Raw genomic sequence first — 22,726 nt, 5'->3', positions numbered from 1 at the left:
GAAGTAAGAATAAAACCGCACTCTGGGCCCCGGTCGGGTGGGAGGCCGCTCGTCAGCTGGGCAGTGAGACAGGCAGGAGGCAAGGTCAGGAACTCCGCCCCGACCGAGCCCGACGGGCAGGTGCCACAGGCTCCTTGGAGGCAGCCCATCGGGAGCCAGGAAGGCCACTTCTCGACCAGGGGCCACGGGGCATTTGCAAGTAGGTCAGACTGGGCGCCCAGGAAGGCCCTTTCCAGCCCCAGAGCGCAGTGGCCCTAACCAGCGTCACAGTGACACAGTCCAGACCTGGGGCCGCAGCCACACCTTCTCTGCCCCGACTCCCGGCCTGGCTGGTGACGTGGGAGGAGCAAACCCTGAAGCTGGCAGCGGTAACGGGAGCACGTGCACAGCACCCCACCTCCTGACGCTCTCCTCACAGGCAGCAGAGAGCCGCCCACGCCCGTCTACCAGGAGGACTGTGGCTCATGTGGTCGCTGGGCAGCGGAGGGAGCCAAGGGCCTCTGATGCCCAGACCAGCAGCCCCACGTGCTAACCCAGGCAGCCTGCACGGAGGGGGCCTCACACTCTTGGAAAGGAACGGAAGCCCATGCCCCTGTCTGATGGTGAAGGACATCAAGGACACCGTCCCCAAGGAGAGGAGAGCCGAGGGGCCCGCTGACACGGGCTGCGCCCAGCAGAGCGGCCAGGGTTTCCCAGTGGACCCCGCTTACCTACTGGACACAGGTGGGCTGCCACGCTGCTGTCCTGGTCAGGAGTCGGCGGCACTCGGGTCCAAGGTCACATACACACACACACACAAGAGTACTCTGGCTAGAGACCCACGCAAGTGGCTCAATGGCCTGCGAGGCCAAACCGCAGCCAGTGTAGGTGCGAATGGTGCGCCACATGAGAAAGGAAGCACATTTGTCTCATCCAGTCTCTCCAGACCATTCCTTTGCCGGATGGTGTCCCTTCCTGCTGAATCCTCAGTCATGTGGGGATAAACGTCCAGAGTCAGCTTCTGGTCTTTAACTCATCTCTTCCAGAGGCCCCACCGTCAAGTGGACCGACCTCACTTCAGGGGGGCCTGTTCTGACCCTTCAATGGAGCCAAACTTCAGACACCAGCTGGGCTCCCACCACCTCCGCCCTGGTCACAGGGGTGACCGGGGATTTGGGTCCCTGCCAGTTCAACGAGAGAAACATCCATATCTTGGAAGCACAAGGAACCAGCAAAGCAAGAAGCCAAGCGTGTGACTCCCACGCGTGTCAAGTACGAAGACGACACCTGCGGCTCCCCACCCCGTTAGCCAATGACATGACGCAAGCCGGTACCAAGTAGCTATAAATCCACTGCCCTTCAAAAACAAAATTATTACATGTGCACTGGCAAAGCTGGCCACTATAAAAACTATACAGACCCAATCATTTCTAGGCTACGTTTCTAAACAACCATCTCCTAGAAAATCCAGTTTATTATGGGATCAAAAATAAAATAAAATACGTATCCAAGTTTTGATGCTGTTCGTACAAGTTCTTCTGGCTTAATCTTTCAAATCAGGTGATTCTGATACGCAATCTTCCAATTTCATGGTTCCTTTGGTTTCCTGGTCCTCAGTCAATAGAGCTCTCCTCTGTACAACGTATCTGTCAGTTATACACACATCCAGCTTCCCTCGCTCATGTTTCTAACAGCTCGGACAAGAGGAGATGGTTAGCAAGTCAATGATCACTCCTTTGCAAAGATTTCTGCAACAATTAGGGCTCGGTGACAATTCAATGGCCATTTATTAGCCTCTGCTCCCTCTCACCGGGCCAGTATGACACCAGGAGGTGGGAACGTCCCCCACCCCACGTCCCTCAAATCCCCCCAGCCCCAGCCTCTGAAGAGAAGGTCAGGGGCAACCAAGCAGGTGGGCAGTGAGAGCGGCTGTCTAGCGGGTCCACCTAACGAGGCTCTTCCCGTCGGCGAATTCTAGCGGTCGGGAGAAGATCCGTTACTTTAGAACGTCTTATCCTGCCCAACTGGGTTTGATGTCACAAAAAGAAAAAATACATCACCTTGCTCCCACTAAGGCTTTTCACTGTAATGGCAAACAACACACGAGAGGCCAAAGGAACACACTTGGAATGTGAGCCAGTTTTGTCGTTAAACAGAAGAGCCACACCAACATTCAGCAGGCAAAGCCCCAACCAAAAACAGGCACCCAACCCCTGGGAATGCCACAATCTGGGCTCCCCGAGCGGGGCTCAATGGTGGCCTCAAAAAAAAAACAAAAAAAACATGTTCACGTCCTAAGCCCTGAGCGCTATGACTGTGACCTTATTTGGGAGAAGGGTCCATACACATGGAATTAATTATTATGCAATTAGGGGATCTAGATTATCCAGAGGAACCTAAATCCAATGACAAGCATCCTTAGAAAGCAGGACAGAAAGACACTGGAGACAGGCAGAGGGAGACGCAGAGGGAAGGCCGTGCGCCAGTGAGGGCAGGAGCTGCTCCACAAGACAGGGGCCACCAAAACCCAGAAGAGGCCGGAAGGACCATCCCCCGCAGCCTCCAAAGGGAAGTCCGCCCTGCCTGCACTGGCTTCGGCCCAGCGCAACTGATTGCGGATCCAAGGCTTCCAGACTGTGACAGAATAAATGTCAATTGCTTTGAGATACACACAGTCCGTGGCAATTTGTTCTGGCAGCCCCAGAAATAAAGTCCCCTCGGCTTCCGTCCTCGGACCAACGCGAAAGTCACCTGGAGGCAGGTAAAAAGTTCATGTTATTTCATGAGGGTGATTTTCTGCAGCCTCTGCTCATCCAGAGATGGGCTTCCTCCCAGGGATGATGGGAAAGGGACCCAGACCCCTCTGCGCACTCCTGACAGTGGGACTCACCTCAAAATACGATTCTATTTTAAAACCAGTGTGGTATACGTTAAGAGCCATGTGAACTGCTGGTAGGTCTGTAAATGACTCTTCAGAAAGAAAACACCCACAGTGGTGAAAAGGTGCAATGGAAGAAAAAGTCCTATTTACAACAGCTACACAGAAATCAATATGAATACATGTAATAAGCAACTGTCCAACTGTTTAAAATCTACATTTTAGGGGCGCCTGGGTGGCTCAGTCGGTTAAGCGTCCGACTTCGGCTCAGGTCATGATCTCACGGTTTGTGAGTTTGGGCCCCGCGTCGGGCTCTGTGCTGACAGCTCAGAGCCTGGAGCTGCTTCAGATTCTGTGTCTCCCTCTCTCTCTGCCCCTCCCCTCTGCTCTCTGTCTCAAAAATAAAGAAGCATTAAAAAAATTATTTTAAATTGAAAAAAGAAGGCAGTGGCAAGGATGGGAAACCACAGCCCTGTGCGGAAACGGCGGACTCGGGGGCTGGAGCAGGGAAGACAGAGGGTGAGCCTGGCGCGGTTATGCCAGGAAGGAGGCAACGGTTTGAGCAACAGAACGTGACGAGGATGTCACGAGAACACAGCCCGCAGGCACCAGGGACACTCCGGGACACTCTGAGCACCAAAATAAGCAGGGACGGCGGTTTGGGTTTTTTTAAAGGTGACCTTGAGTCCATCCCAGTCGGGAGCTGGAAACCCTCACTCGAAGAGGCCGCAGACGCCAGCTCCAGGGGACAGCGAGCTGAGGGGCAGAGGTCTATGGGGCTTAAAGGGTCTCCCCACAGATTGCTTATCAGCTACAAGGAAGAAGACAGCAACTCTCCAGTGGGGACATCACACAGTACCTGACCAGGGGTGCCAGGGTGGCTCCGTCGGTCAAGTGTACGACTCAATCTCAGGGTCATGGGTTCAAGGCCCACACTGTGGGTAGAGATTACTTAAAAAATATAATCTTTAGAGGCACTTGGGTGACTCAGTTGGGTGTCTGACTCTTGTTTTCGGCTCAGGTCATGATCTCACGGTTCGTGGGTTCAAGCCCCATGCTGGGCTCTGTGCTGACAGTGCAGAGACTGCTTGGGATTCTCCCTCTCTCTCTCTCTCTCTCTGCCCCTCCCTCACTCACATGGTCTTTCTCTCTCTCAAAATAAACATTTTTTTGAAAATTAAAAAAATAAAATCTTAAAAAAAAAAACCTAACTAGGCCAGTGAGGCGGGAGGGACCTCCCACACCTCCGACGTGGGAGCCTGAGGGATGCACCGCACCCCTGCAGTGCCCCAGCAGGGACGCGGGAGCCGGCTCCATCAGGAGGAAGCATCACCAGACCTAACATGAGGACCCTCACTTTAAAATGTTTCTTAAAGGACGGAGACTGTCCTATAAAAACAAAGTCACAAAAGCCAAGAAAGGCTGAGGAGCTGCTCCAGAGCCGAGGGGACCCCAAAAGCACAAACACCAACACCAGGCGCCCCGTGCTGGAGAGAAAGACCACAGAAGGCACGCAGGGTGGCTGGCGGGACCGGCTCCTGGCAAACATGAGGCCCGACTCCCGACTCTGCAAGTCATTCCCAGACAGATCACAGAAAATATGCGTGGATCTACAGACACACACACACACACACACACACACACACACACACACACACCCCAGGAGGGAGGGAGGAAACACGAGCCAGCAAGTAGACGTAAAGCAAGCGTGGCAAACATAAACGGCTGAATCTGGGCAAGAGCAGAGTAATAGTCCTGGTATTTTTGTGACTTGTCTGTAAGCTTGAAATCATGTCCAAATAAAATAGTTGTTTTTTCCTTCGTATTTGAACACTTTAGTGTTGGAGCATGAAGGCTTAGCCCGTGGATAGTGAAGAGAGAAATAAATTTCGGACAAATGCAAAGAAGTATTGCTCTACAGAGTAAGTGAAACATGTATGAAATTTGTTTTCCTAAGCACCAGGGACGACTGAAATGTAATTTAAAACAAAAAATTACAGAGAGAGTTTCGTAGCAGGCCAACAGGTTTGGGGTACATTCCTGATCTTTTTAAGGGGCGACCACAGGAGAGTATTTTCTCTAGCATGGAACTCAGCGGGCAGGCGTGGGTGGGTACAGTGGCTGGCTGGCACTGCCCACGCCCACCTTCTCCTGGTGTGCTGAAATGCACGGCATTCTGGGATATTCAGTGCTCTGGGCTCCAACGTTAGGGACCAAGGCACATATGGAGGCTTTGGGATTTTCTTTAGCATCCAAATAAAAAGTTTTCAAAGAAATTACATAAAGTCCTACTGTGCCTTTTTTTCCCAAGAATAGCGTTAAGAATATGGAAAGGCAAGTGACAGACTGTGAGAACATATTCACAGTCAGTGTATCTGACAGAAGACTTTCAGCAAAAATACGTAAGACTCCTATTTAACCAATAATACGAAAGACACATGATCCCAAACGATGGAACAGCCACTTCACAAATGACGACTGGGAGTGGCCAACCCGCACAGGGACAAGGACTCATCACTGGTCATCAAGGAAAGGCAAAGTCACGCCCACTAAGAAAGGCTGAAATTAAAAAGACAGATGAAACCAGAAGCTGGTGACGAGGTCGAACAGCTGTAATTTCCAAACAGCGCTGAGACGGCTGCTTTGGAAAAAGACACATTGCTTTGAAAGGTCACCTCTATCTACCCAGGACCCAGAACTCGGCTCCACGGCATTCACCAAAAAGAAACGAAAACTACGTCCACAAAGACTTGCCCAAGCATGCTAAGAGCAGTGTTATTTATTAGCTGGAAAAGCCCTCCCACAGCAAAATGAAAAAACAAATCTGCAAACCACGCTAAAGATCAACACCAGGACACGGAGAGAACTCCTAAACTCTGCAACAATACAAGAAACCACACGACTCGAAAGTAGTAGGCAATGGACTCGAACACTATTGTGAGTCATGCTAATACGAACATGGGAACACATGGGTCCCTTCAAGGCCCTCCTTTCATTCCTTTGGGTATTTACCCAGAAGCAGAATTACTGGATCACATGGAAATTCGATTTTTAATTTTTTGAGGAACCNCGCGAGGGACGATGAGCCAGGTCATCCTGAAACACTTCCAGGGAACCCTCAACCCGCCTCTATTTCTGAGTTCTAAAAGTGGAAATTCACGCCATCTTCAGGATAAATCAAGGCACGATCCGTACATGCCCAATACGGATCGTGAAAATATTCAGCTCCAAGGAGCCCCAGATCCCTAGCGAGCACCCAGATCTCTGTTGCAGGGACTTGTTTTGTCCAGAGAATCAGCCAGAACATAAACAACAGATCAGCTCACCTTCTAGAGGTGGGAGCTATTTTGCTACGTGGCTCCAAAAAGAAGGACTGTTTTGACCCCGGGCAGCCACCCCCGTGGGGGCTTGTACGTCTGACATAAAAACACAGCAAAGGACCTGGGCCTGATCATCTTTGCAGCTGCTGTCTTTCTGTGCGTCTGTCTCTTCCGTCTCAGGGAGTCTGCTTTCCCGGCAAACGCTAAGGGAGCCCACACCCCTGCAGCTGCCAGGATTTCAAAATGCACCGCCTCTTGGGGTGCCTGGGTGGCTTAGTCGGTTAAGCGTCCGACTTTCGCTTAGGTCGTGATCTCGCGGTTCGTGGGTTCAAGCCCCACGCCGGGCTCTGTGCTGACTGCCAGCTCGGAGCCTGGATGGAGCCTATTTCAGAGTCTGTATCTCCCTCTCTCTCTGACCCTCCCCTGCTCACTCTCTCTCTCTCTCTCCTAGAAATTAAAAAAAAAAAAAAATGCTTTTAAAAAAAAAAACAAAATGCACCGCCTCTTGCAGACACGCTGTCCCCACGCACTCAAATCCCCGGGCAGGAAGCTGTGTGGGTGGGAAGAAGCACCCCTCCGGCCCAGAGACCAAGCACACAGGCTGTAGTCGTGCCGACGAAATACAGGTCGCAAAATTCCACGGCAGACCAGCACCAAGGGGCGTGTCTTCTCAAAACCGTGTCTCTAGTTTGCTTTTATTTCATTTTATTTATTTTCTTGGTTCCCCAGTTTTATTCAAGAACTCATACAAACTATTTCAGATTAAGGAGTTTTAATCTTCATCTTCCTCCTCTTCCTCCTCTTGGTTTATCGGGAAGTAACGCCATTCGTAACTCTCTTTGCTGTCAGCACCTACGCACAACCAATCACGCAGATTCTTCTTCTTCAGATATTGTTTGGTGAGCTATTTCACCTTTCCTACCTTTAGGAAAAGGCACCTCAGAAGTGACAGTAATCTTGCTCTTGCTCCTTTCGATGGTTACGGCCCCTCCACCGAGATTGCCAGCCTTTCCGTTCACTTTGACTCTCTCTTGAAGAAGCTGCTCCAGCCTGGCGGCATCCACGATTCCGTGCGGGCCAGGGGAAACTTCAGGACTTGCTTCTTTTTTTTTCTTTTTGTCCCCCTTCACCACAAGTTTTACGGGCGCCATGGCAGCAGCAGAGGCAGAAAGGGGGGTAGTTGGTTTTTAATGACCGAATAAAACACTCAGGGCCAAAAACGTCCCTCAGACGCAGGTGACGGGGTGTGAACTGGAGACACTGCAGCCCAGATGGTGTCTCCACATCCGGAGAAACCAGGTAAAAACGACCCATCTCACAAAGGGCCACAGGAGACGGAGGCCCTCAGCTCCCGGTCCGAAGCGCGGAGCCTGATACTCCGATGCCTTAGGACTAATGGAACGTGGAGCGTGAGGGACACGGCAAGGCCATCCTGACGACAGGTCGTGGCACCAAAGGCGGCATCCGTGAGGGAGGCCCCGGCTGCCCCAGTCGTGCAGGAAGACCCGCTTCAGAAACCATTTTCCAAAGAAAAGTACGGGTAGCTTCTTGGCTCATCTATTTCTGATTCGAGAAGGGACTTGAGGAAAGCGCACAGGCTGCCTGGGCCCCGGGTGATGCCGGAGGAACCCGCGCTGGGTTTTCAGGCGCGCTGGCGGTGCTGCAGCCGTGTGTCTAAGCCCCACGGTTAGGAGACATGTACCGAACCGTTCACAGAGGCGGCGACGGGCCGCCTGGGACCCACAGGTCTGGCCGTGAGGAGGCGACTTCTGGGTCCACCACAGGCTTCTCTCCGCCTTCATACAGGAAATCTTCCACACGAAAAGGCTGAAGGAAGGGAAGAATGTACGCGCCACCGTGTTCACAGGAATGAAAGCAGATCGTGACTGGAATTTGCTTGAAAATAAATCAAGCTGTCGGGAGGTACAGACAGCAGAGGGCAGCACACGCAGGTATGGCACCGCCGGGCCGCCTGGCTCCCTCCACCGTCTGCCGTGTGCCTCAGTTCATGTCTGGAGCGCCCGCCACGCGGAGCTCTAACATGGGGAGAGAAGGGGGAGACCCGCAGGTGGAGTGCACCCCAGGACGGCCCAGAGAGGGTCCCGGGCTGCGCTGCCCACGGCCTCTCCTCCCAGGCTGAGCCAGATCACATGGGGCCCCGGCCACATCCCACCACCTGACTCTGGTTAAGCATTTCCACGAAGAGTTAACAAAATAAAGTATCAGGTGGGACCCATCGCTCTGCATAGGGGTTTGCAAGCAAATCAAGAGCGACATGTGACACTGTATGTGACACTGTATGTGACATTGTTACGCTGTATGAACTTAATCAGCATCTACACATAAATGGGACACCGAGGGTGCCACATCTCCCCCCACCCACGTCCTCCCAAGGGCAGCTCTGGGGTTCCAGCCCCAGAAGGCCCTCCCTCCCGGCAGAACCCCCCACGCCCGCGGTGCCCCCCACACACAGCCAGGCAGGTTCATACACGGCTGCACCTTAGATACAGTTGCTGGTAATAAATAAAGAAAAGCAAAGCTGGGAACAGACACAGCATGACTGCCTGTCCAGCTATAACCCGAACCCCTGGTCACCGGATCGGGACTCTCGATGGTACTGGTCTGAGGTATGGACGGCAGAGGACGGCCCCTTCCCGAGGCTCACCCCAGGGCTGCCCAGTCCTGCTCCTCCATCAGCTGCGCAGCAATGCGGGCAGACCAGCCACCACGGAAGGTCCGGGCCGTCCTTTCTTTATTCTCAACTTACTTGTTAAATTGACACCTGCTTTTACAGATAGAAAGTGGAACCTTCGGTATGGCAGGATTTGGGTTTTCCAAAGAATCGAACTTGGCAATGTAAATCATGCCCATCTGCTCTATGGTGAACCTTGAATAATGCGGGGTGCGGGCACCGACCCCCCCACGTCAAAACCTGCGTGGAACTTTTGAGTCTCCAAAAACGTAACTGCCAAAAGCCTACAGTTGACCAAAAGCTTTGCCAGTAACAGAAACAATCGACTAACACGTATTTTGTATGCATACGTATTATACGCTGTGTTCTTACAGTAAAGCCGGCTGAAATTAAAAAATGCCATTAAGAAAATCCTAAGAAAAAACTACACTTCAGTACTCAACTGTATTTACCGAAAAACACCTGTTAAAAGCAGACCCTGTGTTGCTCAGGGGTCGACTGTACTTCTTCTGGCCGAACCCTCCAAAGCCCGGCGCTTAGTTATGATCCAGGCACATGTCAAGTTCACTGTAAGACACGTATCACTTGTGCAGATTCAAGCTTCACTGTACTTAATATCGTACGAAAAATGCATTAAAAGAGACTCATTTTCCAACTTTGTATCGATCAGTAATTGTGAATTAATGCTATGAGTGTGCACACTGCTGCGCTATTACCATCGGCCGACACAACGCACTATTACCGCAGATGGGAAATGACAGCCCGTCACTCGGAAGAGGCGTTTTCTACGCTCGTGACCACGTTCTACACTTGTCCCCCATGCTGCTAATATTATGGAAACAACAATAGTGGCGACCTTGCGGATCCTCAGGACGCAGAGCCCAGGGCCGGGGCTCACCTTGCCATCCACTCCGGAAGGGCTGCTGAACACGTACTCCAGCTGGAAGATGACGGCGAACGCAGGGTGACGGACCAGCTCGGGGAGTCGGAGGTGGCTTCTCAAAACCAGAGCCTGGTTTCCAGAGCTGGGTCAAGAACAGAGCAGAGGCACGTCACGCTGCACCCCCGCTGCCCACACCCACCTGGGCGCCGGGCGCTGCCCGTGCAGAGAGTGCCCGCCCCCACCCCCAGCAATGCCGCTGAGCTCTTCTGCGTGTCCGGGCCTCAAGGCAGTTCCCAAACCAGAGCCTTTTTAGGTGCCTCCGTCAACACTCTTCCTGAGCCGGCAGAGCTTATGTGAGGAGGCTGGAGTGACACGGCCGGGTCTCCAGGGTGCCGCGTCCTCTAGGCCGACCTCTGCCCGGACTCACACGCGGCGCCCCTCGGAGAGGTCTGGGATTCTGACTTGGGAAGCACGGACTGCCTGCCGCCTCTCCACCGCGGGAGAAACGGTCACAGGCACAGCTGGGGAAGGTGTGCCAGGGCCTCCTCAGACCCTCGGCAGCCACGGCCAGAGCCATCTGTAGCAGCACAAACCCAGACGTTCTCAAGCTAACACCACCGAGGTCTGCTCCCAAGGGGGACAAGGGGCAAGACAAAACAGGGCACCCGGGGAAGAACCCCAGGCGGATGAGCGCATACTTCATGTGCAAAAGCAATTGCATTTTGCTTTGGTCCCGGGTTACGTGCACACTCACACCTCCTGCTTCCACAGGAGCGGCCCTCGCGGCCCTGGGGAGAGTACCTGGCCTTTGAGGAGGAGCCGACCTTCCTGCTGAAGCTGGCAGAGCGCGTCAGGGCCACATCCATCTCGGGCACCAGCACCACGACCTGGGGCCTCTGCACGAAGCCCAGGCCGTTGTGCACACCCACGTGCAGGCGCCGCTCCAGTATCTCCAGCGCGCCGCCGCCATCCAGCGGAATGCCCTTCTGGAAAAGCACAGGTGAGACAGAGTGAGCCTGGGCGGGAGGACAGAACCTCCCGGGGGAGGGGCAAGCGGAGGGAAGAAGGTCTAACAGGAGCCGCAGGCGTTTCCAGATCACACAATGCTGAGCAAACACAGGTGCGAGCAAATGACAGGCAAATAACGCCACCAAACCGCCAGCCTTGGGGCATTTTCTAGGTGGCTTCAGGTTCTTGCCAAGGACAGCCATCTGGGAGCAATACACCTCAACACCCTCCCCACCCCAAGGGTGCCTGAATCATCGAACTCTTGCTCAGGCTTCCACGGCTTAGCTCATTCTCAAGGCACCAAGCGAGCAAGCAGGGCCCCAGGCCCCAAGGTGCAGGAGCCCACCGCCCCCCAGGTGCCCCCGGCCTCCCCGAGACGCAGGCTCTGGAGACTCGGGGCCCAAGGGGCAGCCAGAACGGGCAGCATATTCACACAGTGAGTCATAAACCAATAAACACAAACTCGGCCCCAAAGTGATCGCTGGATATTAACGTGTTTCATCTGAACAAAAAATGTACAGGCACTTTAACAAATGAGCAAGGATAGGCCTGCAGGCTATTACTATTTATTAAATTGTGTGATCGTTGCAAAATGATCCCTGCATTTTCAGGTTTTCTTCCCTGCCCATTAATCAAGCTGAATGGACCTAAACTCAGGCTATTAGTCTCCGAGTGATGAAAATAAAGCGACGGAGGGAACAGACGACCTGCCAGTCAGGCAGGAACAAAACCACAAAGCGGTAACACCACATAATAAAGTGATTTTTATGGGAATGCATAAAACTCCACGATGATACTCCTCAAGCCTCTCTACCCCCGTGCGATCCCGAGCGACAGGAACGCAGCAGGAGCCGCAGCAAGAAGACATGCGCTGCTGTTTCCATCCTGTTCTCTGCCTGTGTTTCATGCGACACATCACAGGGAGGCACCTTCTCAAGAACGGGTAGTGGGCACGACAGTGCGTCTCACTCGTGTGCGCTCCACCGGCACAGCGGGCGGGGTGGGCACCCGCGGTGGCACCACCCGCTGTCCCAGGGCCGAACCAACCTTGTCCCCGTCCTCCGGGTGCCCCTCCCCAGAGGGGACGCCGACAGAGGAGCGGACAGGTGAGGACAGCAGGGGCTCTCGGGGCCACGGAGCACCCGGAGAAAGGAGCGGGGGCGGGAGGGGCTGCGGCCTCGGCAGCACCCTCGGAGGCCCGTCAGGACCGCCGGGTGTGCACAGGGACAGGAGCCTGGCAGGCACCGCGTGAGGGCCTGGACGCGGAACGTCCAGGGACGTGAGCTGCGTGTCCAAAGGTCACCATAGGGACGAGCGGTGGCCCGTGACCCCCTGGAGTTCATGGGCACGTGTCACACGGGCGGGCAGAACCGGACACTGAGAGGAAGCCCCTTTCACAGAACGCGGCTCTGCTGGGACAAAATGACAGATTTCCAGTCTCCTTGGAATGAGCCAAGTGTCTCGAAAATGTCCTTTGTAAATGCAGAATGTTTTCCTGGTTCCCCTGTGCTCATTTGGAGGTTTCATTTACTTTTAAACAAAGACCGTTTTAAGATATAACAAAACCGCAACGGCACCTTCGTCACACCGAAGTTAGGATGACAGGCTACGTGTCTGTCTTCGGCCACAGAGAGGGAGCCCACAGGCCCGTGTCACCAGGGGCTGGGCTGTCTGCCCTGGTGGCATCAGAGGCCGGCAGCCCCCCTCTCTGCCCTGCCCGCGTCTCGACTGATCAGATGAGGTTCCCTGAGAGAAGACCGTACCTCCCCGAGGTGATCGCTGATGAGGAATTCCAGAAGCTCTTCCTCAAACTTCTCCAGGGAAGGATAGAGCGAGAAGAACAAATCATCCAAGTCCCACGTGACAGACTTCTGAAGGCGAGGCTTTCGGAGGGCGTCCCCTGAAACAAGGGGGGGCTGGTGTAGAGAATCCGTGGGGAGAAGACCACCGGGTACACCCACGGCTCCCCCCCCCAGGGCCAGGCCACGGGGCTGGGCCCTCTGGGCGGAGGAGAAATGGTGGGCACAGCACTCACACGGAATCAGAACCCACCTCCGTTCACACAGAGGCACCAAGCTGATCAAACAAGCCCGGATTGCGTTTACACCTCGATTCCGCCCCCCACCCTCCTCCGGGCACACATTCTGTAGAGCCCAGATCACAGAACGCGGGCTAACATCTGTTCCTATCAGCTTGCTTTCCTTTATCACTGACTTCCTCTCCAGCGAGAACACAGCCAACGATGCCGTTCCTTATTTCTGTACATTTACCTTGGACCATTTGGAAACATGTAGAAATACTCATGAGCACATTAAGGCAACAAGCGAAAACACCGTCTGGGCTGCCACCACCAGCGATGAGCCCCCGTCCCGGTCGGGAAGCAGCCCCAGACTCTGAGCTCCGTGAGGACAGAGGGGACACTGGGCTCCTGGCATCCAGCTTGGTGCCCAGCTCAGAGCAGGGGCATATACCCCCAGCCGCGAGGGGCGGGGTCGGAAGTGTGCAGAGCCCTCCCCTCTGGGCCCTGGCGCAAAGACCACGGCAGCAGGATGAAGGCCAAGCCCACCGCTTCCCCGCGGGCCCACGAACCAGGCTCCGCGCCTCCCGCACCCAACCTTCCGGCCCAGCTGCCCTGTCTCTTCCCAAGCTTCCACAAGTAAGTGTTAAGGTGCAGAGTCAGACTTTAAGAGCCAATTCCAAAGTCAGAGAAAGAAAACAACTGACGTGGGACTGGCGGAGGAGAGCGCAGCGAGATCCCTCCGACGTCCTGCGAAGGGTAAATCAGGTAAATGTGACTTCGTCGTCGCCCCCGTGTGTACTAAAACCCTTAAAAACACCCACAGCCGCCCTCTGCCCCAGGGATTCCACGTCTTCACCCTATTCAGCAAAAGTAATCAAACGTGGAAGCAAAGTTTTATGTGCGAGAATACTCACGAAACATGATTTATAACAGAAAAAAAAAAGAAACAACTTAGCGCTCACTGGTGGGGGAATGCTGAGTAAATTACTGGGCGTCCATTTAAAACGCAAATGAACTCATATCATCAGTTTATTTAATGACTGAAAAGTAATCATAATGTCGTAGGTGAGAATAATACATGCAAACCTGTGTGCTAGATCCTGTAACGCCAGTTCTACTCGAAACTCTTATGCATGTACATGGACACGTGGAAATCTAGGGGCAGTAATCACAGACCACTTCATTTCCTCCTTTAGTTTTTCTACACCTTCCCCACCACAAATATGCATTAGATTTGATGCGTCTGAGAAATTCTGTGCATTCCTTTGTAACTTAAAAAGAAGCATCTAGGGGTGCCTGGGTGGCTCAGTCGGTTAAGCGTCCAACTTTGGCTCAGGGTCATGATCTCACGGTTCATGGGTTCGAGCCCTGCGTCGGGCTCTGTGCTGACAGCTTGGAGTCTGGAGCCTGCTTCTGATTCTGTGTCTCCCTCTCTCTCTGACCCTCCCCTGCTCACACTGTCTGTCTGTCTGTCTCTCTCTCTCTCTCAGAAAAAAAAAATAAAACATTTAAAAAAAGTTTTTTTTAAAAAGACATATCTAACGCCGGTCAGCTGATGAGTCAGAACCCAATAAAAGTGCAGGTATAATTACTCACAATGGCCAGGAGGTAAAAACAACCCCAGTGTCCATCACCAGATGAACGGATAAGAAAACTGTGGTCAATCCATACATGGAATATTCTTCAGCCTTAAAAGGAAAAGAAATTCCGCCATGCGGATGAACCTTGAAGATGTTATGCTAAATGAAATAAGATGGTCACAAAAAGGGTGGATACTGGGTGATCCCACTCATGCAAAGTGCTTGAAATAGTTAAAGTAAGAGACAGAAAGCAGAAGGGAGGGCGCCAGGGGCCAGGGGCCAGGGATGGAGAGTATAGATGAAAAAGTTCTGGTAGCAGATGGTGGGGGTGGGTACGCAGCAGCATGAATGGACTTCATGCTGCCCAATTGCACATTTTAAACTGTGAAAATGGCAAATTGTATGCCACATCGACTCTACCACAATTCTGCTTTCAAGTGCAACGTTTCATGAAATGGTGCAGCAAGTGTCTGATGCACATCCTGAATGGAGACCTTCCGTCAGGGGAGGAGGAAGCGGACGCCTGCACAGCCTGCTCCCAGGAGGCGAAAGCACAGCCACGGGGCCCCCCCCACACGCTGACGGGCCGACGGGCCACACAGGATTGCTCACGGAGGGTCTCAGGGAAGACGAGGCAGGGAGGCCACGGCCCTCCGGAAGCACAGAGAGGAGGCGCAGGGACCACTCCCTGGCCGCTCGGCCCTGGGCAGGTGGTGCCCGGGTGACCCAGCGGAGTGCCAGCAGCGACGCAGACCAGGAAGCGAGCGCACGGACGTGGGGGGAGTTGAGAAAAAGGAGGAGGGCGTAGCGGCAAGCCTGTTATCTCTGGGGGCTCCGTGGTCCCGTCACGCAGCGGGCAAGTGCACGTTAGTCACTCGCCCACACGGAGGGCAAACAGGCCCACTCCTCTCGCAGCCCCGTGGCACCTCCAGGACACGGCCGGCACCCCTGCCCCACCCTCAGCCGAAGGGACGCGCCGCCGTGCACGCTCGCTGCCTCAGAGCACAAACAGCCGCTTTGCGGGTCACCGAGTAATCCGTCTGCTCTTGACTGTGGCTGCACTGTTGGCCAACGCATCTGGCCAGGGACGGGAGTCCAGGTCTCCACGGGCAGNCCCCTCGCCCCACCCACCACGTCCCCTCCCCCTCCCCCCTGGGAATCCTCCCAGGATTCCAGAAGCACCCGTGACGGTGGAAAGTCAAGCCTGCCAGCCCACTGTCTGCAGGCTGCAACGCAACGGAAGCAAGACCGGACTCGACGCCCTGGCCCCCGCCCAGGGCATCACAGTTAGGAAAGAGCCACGTGCCCAGTGGCCGCTCAGAGCACAACGGCCAAGCTGCTCGGCAGGAAGGCCCCAGCGACCGGGAGACAGAAGGGCTCGGCGGAGAGGCACACCGGCAGCGACACCAGAGCGCCACGGCCCCAGGTAACACCGTGACGGTGACAACAGGCCCAGGACGGGCCGGCCACCAGCAGCCCACAGCAGCCTCGGAGCCACGTCCCAGATGCAGCGGGCGGGGGCGGGCGGGGCTCTGGAGGGGCTGCACCTGCGAAGCACAGGGGACGGTCACCAAACCAGGGCCCGTCAGCAGGAAAAGGACAGGCTGGCAGCAGCGCCTCCGTCTCCCTGAGCCGGCACCTCCGCCGCCGGGGAGGGCTGGGTGCGTCTCCGGCACGTCTCCTGAACAGCACGTCTCCTGAAACCAGGGAGGACCGGGGTGGTTACACATGCTCCGGGCCTGGGGCCCAGGTACCAATCTGTTTCTAATCCTCGGCCTCCGCGGCTGTGAGAGCAAGGTAACCGCGCCCACCCCGTGACGGTGCTCCAGGGACTGAGCTAACTCCATCCGCACTGGGCTCCGGAGAAGAGCCACAAACTCGGAGCCACGGGCTCCCAGGAAAAGGCACACACGTGTGCATGCATATCTCACCAGACTGTAAGCTAAGTCCTCGGCACGGCTCATCCGGGACAGTCTATTCTCTCCCTCACTAAAGGCAGACGGGGCTCAGATGAGCCAGTGACTTGCCCGAGGCCGCCCCGCTCACAGGCACGGGCGGGGGGGGGACACTCAAACACTCCAGCTGCTGAGCACACATCCACGATCGGCCAGGAGGCACCGTGAGGACCTCAAGGAATGAGTGGATTCGCAAATGCAGAGTCTGGGAGTCACCAGGACGGGACGAGGGCTGCCGGCCGACCCAGCCCTTACAGAGACGGACGGACTCACGCTGCGTGCTGCTGCCACAGCCCGTCCCACAGAACCCAGTCACCCGCATACGTGAACTAAAACAGACTAAAACCGTGGTGGGCCAAGGCCATCTCCCGGACGGATTTCCCGGGGACGAGTCCTCGTGGCACCACGGCTCGAGGGGTGACAGTGCGTCAGCAGGCACAGGTCCCAGGTGTCGGGAAGGTGGCAGAGACCAGCGCTTCTGGAAGAGACCCCATCCAGCGGGAAGCAGGCTCCGCACAGCCTCCCCATGACAAGGGCCAACAGCAGCAGCGAAAAGAGCCACGACCTGGTCCCCCACGTGAGGAAGAGCATCCCACGCACCGCAGGGGGGAGGGGGAGGAGGGATGGCTCCTCCACCTGGACACCGGGTGGAGGAGCCACATCTGCGCTGGGTAGAACCTTCCAGATCCTGAGGGACCCAGGGGATGGGGCTGGTGGCACCGGCCATGTCTTGTGGAAGGCACGGGCTCCAGAGAAGGGCTCTCAGCAGAGCGGGCCTCGGCGGATGCTGTACCACAGATGAGGCCACAGGGCGGCCACGGCAGAGGACAGCATCCCATGGAGAAAGCACAGCAGGTCCTGGGCTGAGCGCTTCCTAAGTCCTCGGCACTGGGCTCCCCCGGCCCCTTCTCTTCCTCCCCAAATGCATCTCTGAGAAGATCCCAAGAATGTCCCCATTTTATGGAGAAAATGCAGCCTCAGAGGCTGGGAGAAATTAGGAAACTCGGGGCTCACCATGCGGCCCGGAGTGCAGCCGTGCTCACTGAGGTCTGTAGGCCCCGTCAGCCACGGCTCCCACACCACCATCTGCACTTGCTCAGTGCACCACCCACCTCCGCGGCCGGGGCGGACGGAGCCTCAGCAGAGCTGCCCCTCCCGGGGAGAGCTCATGGCCCTCACGCTCTGTAACTAGGTCCAGCTTTCATGTGTCAGTTGCCATGGCTTTGGGTGCGAAGCCATTTCCCAAAAACAGCACTGCTCCTACGGGAAACACACCATCTCCCTCAGGGATCCCCACACACGCAGCCGAGAAAGTGGGGGTTACAGGCTCAGAACAAGCGGGACTTCCCTCCTAGCGACATTCTCCAGGGAGGCGCTCGGGAACGCCCCCGGGCGCCCCAGGAGCCCCCACGAGGCCCCAACAGGGTCCACAGCCTCCAGGGGACACAGCTCCCCTGGAAAGATGCCGGATTCGCCAGAACGCACCCCACACACAAACAGCATGGCAAGAGAGGCGGCAGGAAGAAAGGAGGCTGAGGTGGTCCAGGCAGGAGCGGAAGGGGTCTGAGGCGTCCAGTCTCTTAAACACCTGCCGCCTCTGACGGCCGTGGGGAGGCGTGAGGCCGGGCCCTGCTGAAATCCACCCAGGACACGAGCACTCTGCTAAGAGCCGCGCGGTGCCCTCACCCCTGCTCGGGGCCTGCGCACAGACCCACCCAGTGAGCCTTCCTGAGTCCCAGATAAACCACAGCATCGGGGGCGGGGAAGGTGTGAAGGTGCTGCCAGCGGGAGCGCCGGTTCTCTCCGGGGCGGTTCCCTGGGGCTGAGGCTGGGGGGGGGGGCTCTCAGGAACACTACCTCGGTCTGGGGCTCACACAGGGCAGGAGCCCCCTCTGCTGGCACCAGCCCTGCCCACCTGCGCCCCGCGCACTAATGGGGCAACCCGGGAGCCGAATCCCGGTGAGGGTCTGAGCAGTCTGGGGAGCCGGGAAAACCCCACAGCCGCCGAGGTGCCTGGATGCCAGTTGCTGAAATGCACCATCAGCAGGGCGGGGGTCAGGGTCACAGCAGGGCGGGGGTCANACAGTGGGGTGGGGGTGGCAGCAGGTCAGGGGCTGGGGGTCGCAGCAGGTCAGGGGTCAGGGAAGCAGCGTCTTCAAGGAGCCCCTCAGGGGATTCCTGAGCAGGGACACCAAGCAGAGGGGGCCACCGAGTGGCAGCCGAGGGAGGGCTGTGGGAAAGGCCGCGTGGGGGCGCGTCTATGGGAGCGGGCACGCAGGAGGGCCAGGCAGTGAAACCGAAGGAAGGTGCGAAGGAGGAAGGCAGCGAGGAAGGAAAGATGGGAGGCAGGTGCTCAAAGCCAACGAAGGGGAGAGAGCAGCAGGTGTGCGGGTCAGGGAGACGAAGGCTCCCGGTGAGGGCGGCCCTGGGGGACGCGCACGCGGCAGGGACACCTCAGCAGCACACTTCCTCAGCCTCCCTGCCGGGCACACGTTCCGGGGACTCCCGACGTCCAGACCGCCTCCATGACCTCCGTGGTCTCCCTGGGGGCCCTGCCCCCCCAGATGCCGCTGGGCCACAGCTCGCTCCCCCCGAGCCCTGGCAGAGGACCACGGTCAAGTGCTCTGCTCCAGATGCCGCTGTGGTGGCAGCTGGCTCAGGTGGCGGCGGGGGGAGTGGGATCCCCTCCATTTCCCTCCAGCTAGAAGCACCATGGGAAGTGGGCTCAGGACCCCCACAACCTCCCTGAGCACTCGGCCAGGAACCCTCGCTCGGGACTCCGTTCCGTCCTGGCACGAAGGCCACGGGCCCAGGTCTAGAACATGGGCTTACCCCTGCTTACACTGACGACAGCCTCCACTGCACTCGGCCGCTTCGTGCAAAGTTCTGCACCCGCTCCAAGCCGAGCAAGCCATCCGAGTCCCCTCCCCGCTCCGTCTCCCGAGACCCCCCCCACACACCAACAGAGGCAGCCGCATGGCTCCGGGCAGTGGCCGGCTCGTGGCTCTGCGGCTGCGAGAGCGGGGCCTTGCTCTGAGCGGGGTGTGGGGGCTCCCACGGGCACGTGAGTGGTGCGCCTGGCGCCGCGGCGGCTGTCCGGGCCCACCACGCACAAGCATGTGAAGAGGGCAGAGCGAAGATGGGGGGGTGCACGGGTTCCGAGCTGCAGAGAAGGGACGATGCCCAATGGCACCTGCTAATCTGTGCAGATGGCGAGAGCCTCCCTGGAAGGGAAGGCCCGCCCCTCCCCTGGGGGGTGACAAGGAGCCACCAGAGGTGCCACAGGCTGTCGTTTCCAGTCACTCCCAGCTTGAAAACCATTCCTCAGAAGCCAGTCCTCACACAAAGGAGGAAGTCAAACTGGAGCCACGGGGAGAAGGCTGGCCACGGTGTCGACTTCGGTACCTGGTCGTGACCTTGAGCAACAATTCGGGGCAAACTGGGCAAAAGGCACCCGGGAACCCTCTGACTTGTTGACCCCGTGTGAGTCTGCAGTGCCCCAATAAAAACCCAGCTCAGCCCTGGACGCGGGCCCCTCCCAAGCAAACAGACACCCACGTCCCCACAAGCTGCCAAAACAGTCAGACCCTCTACGAACGGCGCGTGAATTCCGCCACGGGAGCCGGTCCCAGGCCCTGCCCCTTTCCGGGCTATGAGACGTTCCCCAGCAACGCGACCCTTCCCCAAGCTGGAGTCACAAAGGCCCAGAAGACCCTGGGCAGGATTCAGAACACAGACCACGACCGCAGTCAGGACGCGAGCTGTGCGCAGCTGGGAGCTGGGTCTTCAACCTGGCGCCCCGCATGTGAGGCGAAGCCTGAGCAAGACAGGTCTCCTTTCTCGGAGTACCAGGTGGTCACCGGGGACCTTGACGAGAAGTTACGTTCCGGTCCTTTCTCCTGGAGAAGGGGGAATGCGCCTGCCTTTCCACCCTCCACGGGCCCTGGTCACTGGTTTTTAAATACAACACAGGGGCGCCCAGGGGGCTAAGTCGGGTGAGCATCAGACTCTTGATTCCAGCTCAGGTCATAACCTCAGGGTCATGAGATCAAGCCCTCATCGGGCTCTGCGCTAACAGCGTGGAGACGGCTTAGGACTCTGTCTCCCCTCTCTGACCCTCCCTCACTCACTTGTGCACAAGCGCTCTCTCTCTCTCAAAATAAATAAATTAAAAAACAACATAAACTATCATCAGTTTTGAGATTTCCCTGCCTGCATCCAGTAAGCACCCCAATGGACAGCTGGGTGCCCCACACGAAGGGGGCTGATGGGAAGCCACTGGGGTTCAGATCCCTTCAGGAGACATGACCTTGGAGCACGAGCAGCCGGGATCACGCCCCACGCTGCAGCGGCCCCTCAGGAGACATGACCTTGGAGCACGAGCAGCCGGGATCACGCCCCACGCTGCAGCGGCCCCTCAGGAGACATGACCTTGGAGCACGAGCAGCCGGGATCACGCCCCACGCTGCAGCGGCCCCTCAGGAGACATGACCTTGGAGCACGAGCAGCCGGGATCACGCCCCACGCTGCAGCGGCCCCTCAGGAGACATGACCTTGGAGCACGAGCAGCCGGGATCACGCCCCACGCTGCAGCGGCCCCTATGACGCCCTGGACTGGCACAAGACGGGGAGAACACACCCGGGGCCGCGGGAGCTGCCTTCTCGCCCCAGCGGCAGCGACAGGGACACAGCCCGGATGAGCTGTAGGCACCTGCAGGTCTTCCCTGCAGCTCTACTGACACCCACTGGCGACTCACAGAGTGGCAGGGCTGCCGCGGGCCCCAACAGAAGGCTGCTCACTGAGACCCCAGACTCGACGGCAGGCGTGCACCTAGTTCCTGACCTCAGCACGCAGCACAGCGGCACGGAGGGGGCCTCCCTGGCCGACGGGGCCAAGGTGTCCGAGCCAGACACAGGCTGTCACGTTGCTTTCAGTCTCGACAGCAGACAGCACGTGGCATTTTCTCTGTGTCCCTGTCTGTCCCCTCCTCCCTCTCGAGAGCACACAAGAGAGTGAGAGCAGTAAGACTTCCCATATGGGGCTGGGGGGCCGTGGGGGTTGAAGCTCAGTGAGCCACGGCAGGCCCAGAGCTGGGACCCAGCCTAGGACTTGCTCCTGTTCATAGTCAATTTATCGTTTTTCGCGCATCACCATCTCTTCTCAGGAAAAACGGTGACCTCGCGAGGAGAGGACCCCCAGGGACCCATCGCAGAAATCCATGAACCCAAGGACGACGTCTGCACCCCAGCAGGGACCAGGACACCATGGTCCTGGGACATCGTTACCGAACACATTCCCGCCTAGAGTTGAACTACATCTTTTCTTCCGGTTCTTGGGCGTCTCTAAGTCAAAACCTGGCACATCAGAGCTCACACCCGCGCCCCATCCTGCCCTCCCTGGACCCGAACGGGGGGCCAGATCCCCCAGGACAAGAGGCCCAGCCGGGTGGGCAGGAAAGAACCGGGGTGGTCCCTTCTCCTGGACCCTCACACAGTCTGACAAAAAACGCCCCGGAAGGGCCCAGAAGGAGCGCGAGGCCCGGGCCCCACCAGCAGGTGCCAGAGCAGAGCAGGCCTCTGCAGCGATCTCCTAGGCGCGAAGGCCTTGTCCCAGATCCCCCGCCGGAGAACCTCCTTCTAGATCACGCCAAGACGGGTCCTGAGGCTTTCACGTGACTTCCGTTTTCACAGGTAATCCAGCCACCACACACCCACGTTCACAGCAGCATGAGGCACAACAGCCAAACGGCAGAGCGACCCAGGTGTCCGTCCAAAGGAAAACGGATGAACACACCGTGGCCCATCCCTGCAATGGAACATTATTCAGCCTTAAAAGGGGAAGGAAATCCCAACACACGATTCAACATGATGACCCTTTCGGGCACGATGCCACGTCAAATAACGCTGGTCACACGAGTGGAATACTGAGGATTCCCCTCGTAGGAGGACCTCAGAGGTGCCAACTCAGGGACAAAAAGCAGGACGGCAGTGGCCGGGGCAGGGGAGGGGAGACGGGGAGTGTTTATTTAGTGGGGACAGAGCTTCAGGGTGGGCCGACGAGAACGTTCTGGGGGTGCACGGTGGTGGCAGCACTTTTGTGCCGTGTCTGTTCCACCACAATTTAAAAATAATCCTCCTCGGGCCGCTGACATGGGGGTCCAGGAAGGCTGAGACCTGCAAGCGGTTTTCCTGACCTTGGTCATAGACACATGAGCTCTCTGTCTTACGGAAGCGTTTCCCAAGGAAAGAAAACAAGTGCCTTGAGGGACATGAGACACTGCTCAGAAGGGACGACAGACAGGGCGTTGCCCCTCCCTCCTCTCCCCTCCCTCCTCCTCCCTCTCACCCTCCCCTTCCCCTCCCCTCTCTCCTCTCCCCTCCCCATCTCACCCCCTCCCCCACCTCTCCCCT

The 22,726-nt window shown here is 57.0% G+C and overlaps 1 protein-coding gene and 1 pseudogene across 1 annotated transcript in view; both read right to left on the bottom strand.

Moving 5' to 3' along the window:
- The window catches only part of NPHP4 (nephrocystin 4), a 92,542-nt gene that overhangs the window by 49,502 nt on the left and 20,314 nt on the right, over window positions 1-22,726 (bottom strand). Inside the window, exons 7-9 of the mRNA XM_077763989.1 lie at window positions 12,524-12,660; window positions 10,554-10,738; window positions 9,768-9,894 (exon numbers count right to left, since the gene is read on the bottom strand). Coding sequence (XP_077620115.1) covers window positions 9,768-9,894; window positions 10,554-10,738; window positions 12,524-12,660 — 449 coding nt within the window. The remainder of the gene's footprint in view (window positions 1-9,767; window positions 9,895-10,553; window positions 10,739-12,523; window positions 12,661-22,726) is intronic.
- LOC144231341 (large ribosomal subunit protein eL22 pseudogene) lies at window positions 6,950-7,328 on the bottom strand (annotated as a pseudogene).

This window comes from Crocuta crocuta, unplaced genomic scaffold (genome assembly GCF_008692635.1).
Source record: "Crocuta crocuta isolate KB4526 unplaced genomic scaffold, BGI_CrCroc_1.0 scaffold13, whole genome shotgun sequence".
Lineage (NCBI taxonomy): Eukaryota > Metazoa > Chordata > Mammalia > Carnivora > Hyaenidae > Crocuta > Crocuta crocuta.
Note: the sequence above shows the minus strand (reverse complement) of the source record. Positions and strands in the feature narration are given on the sequence as shown.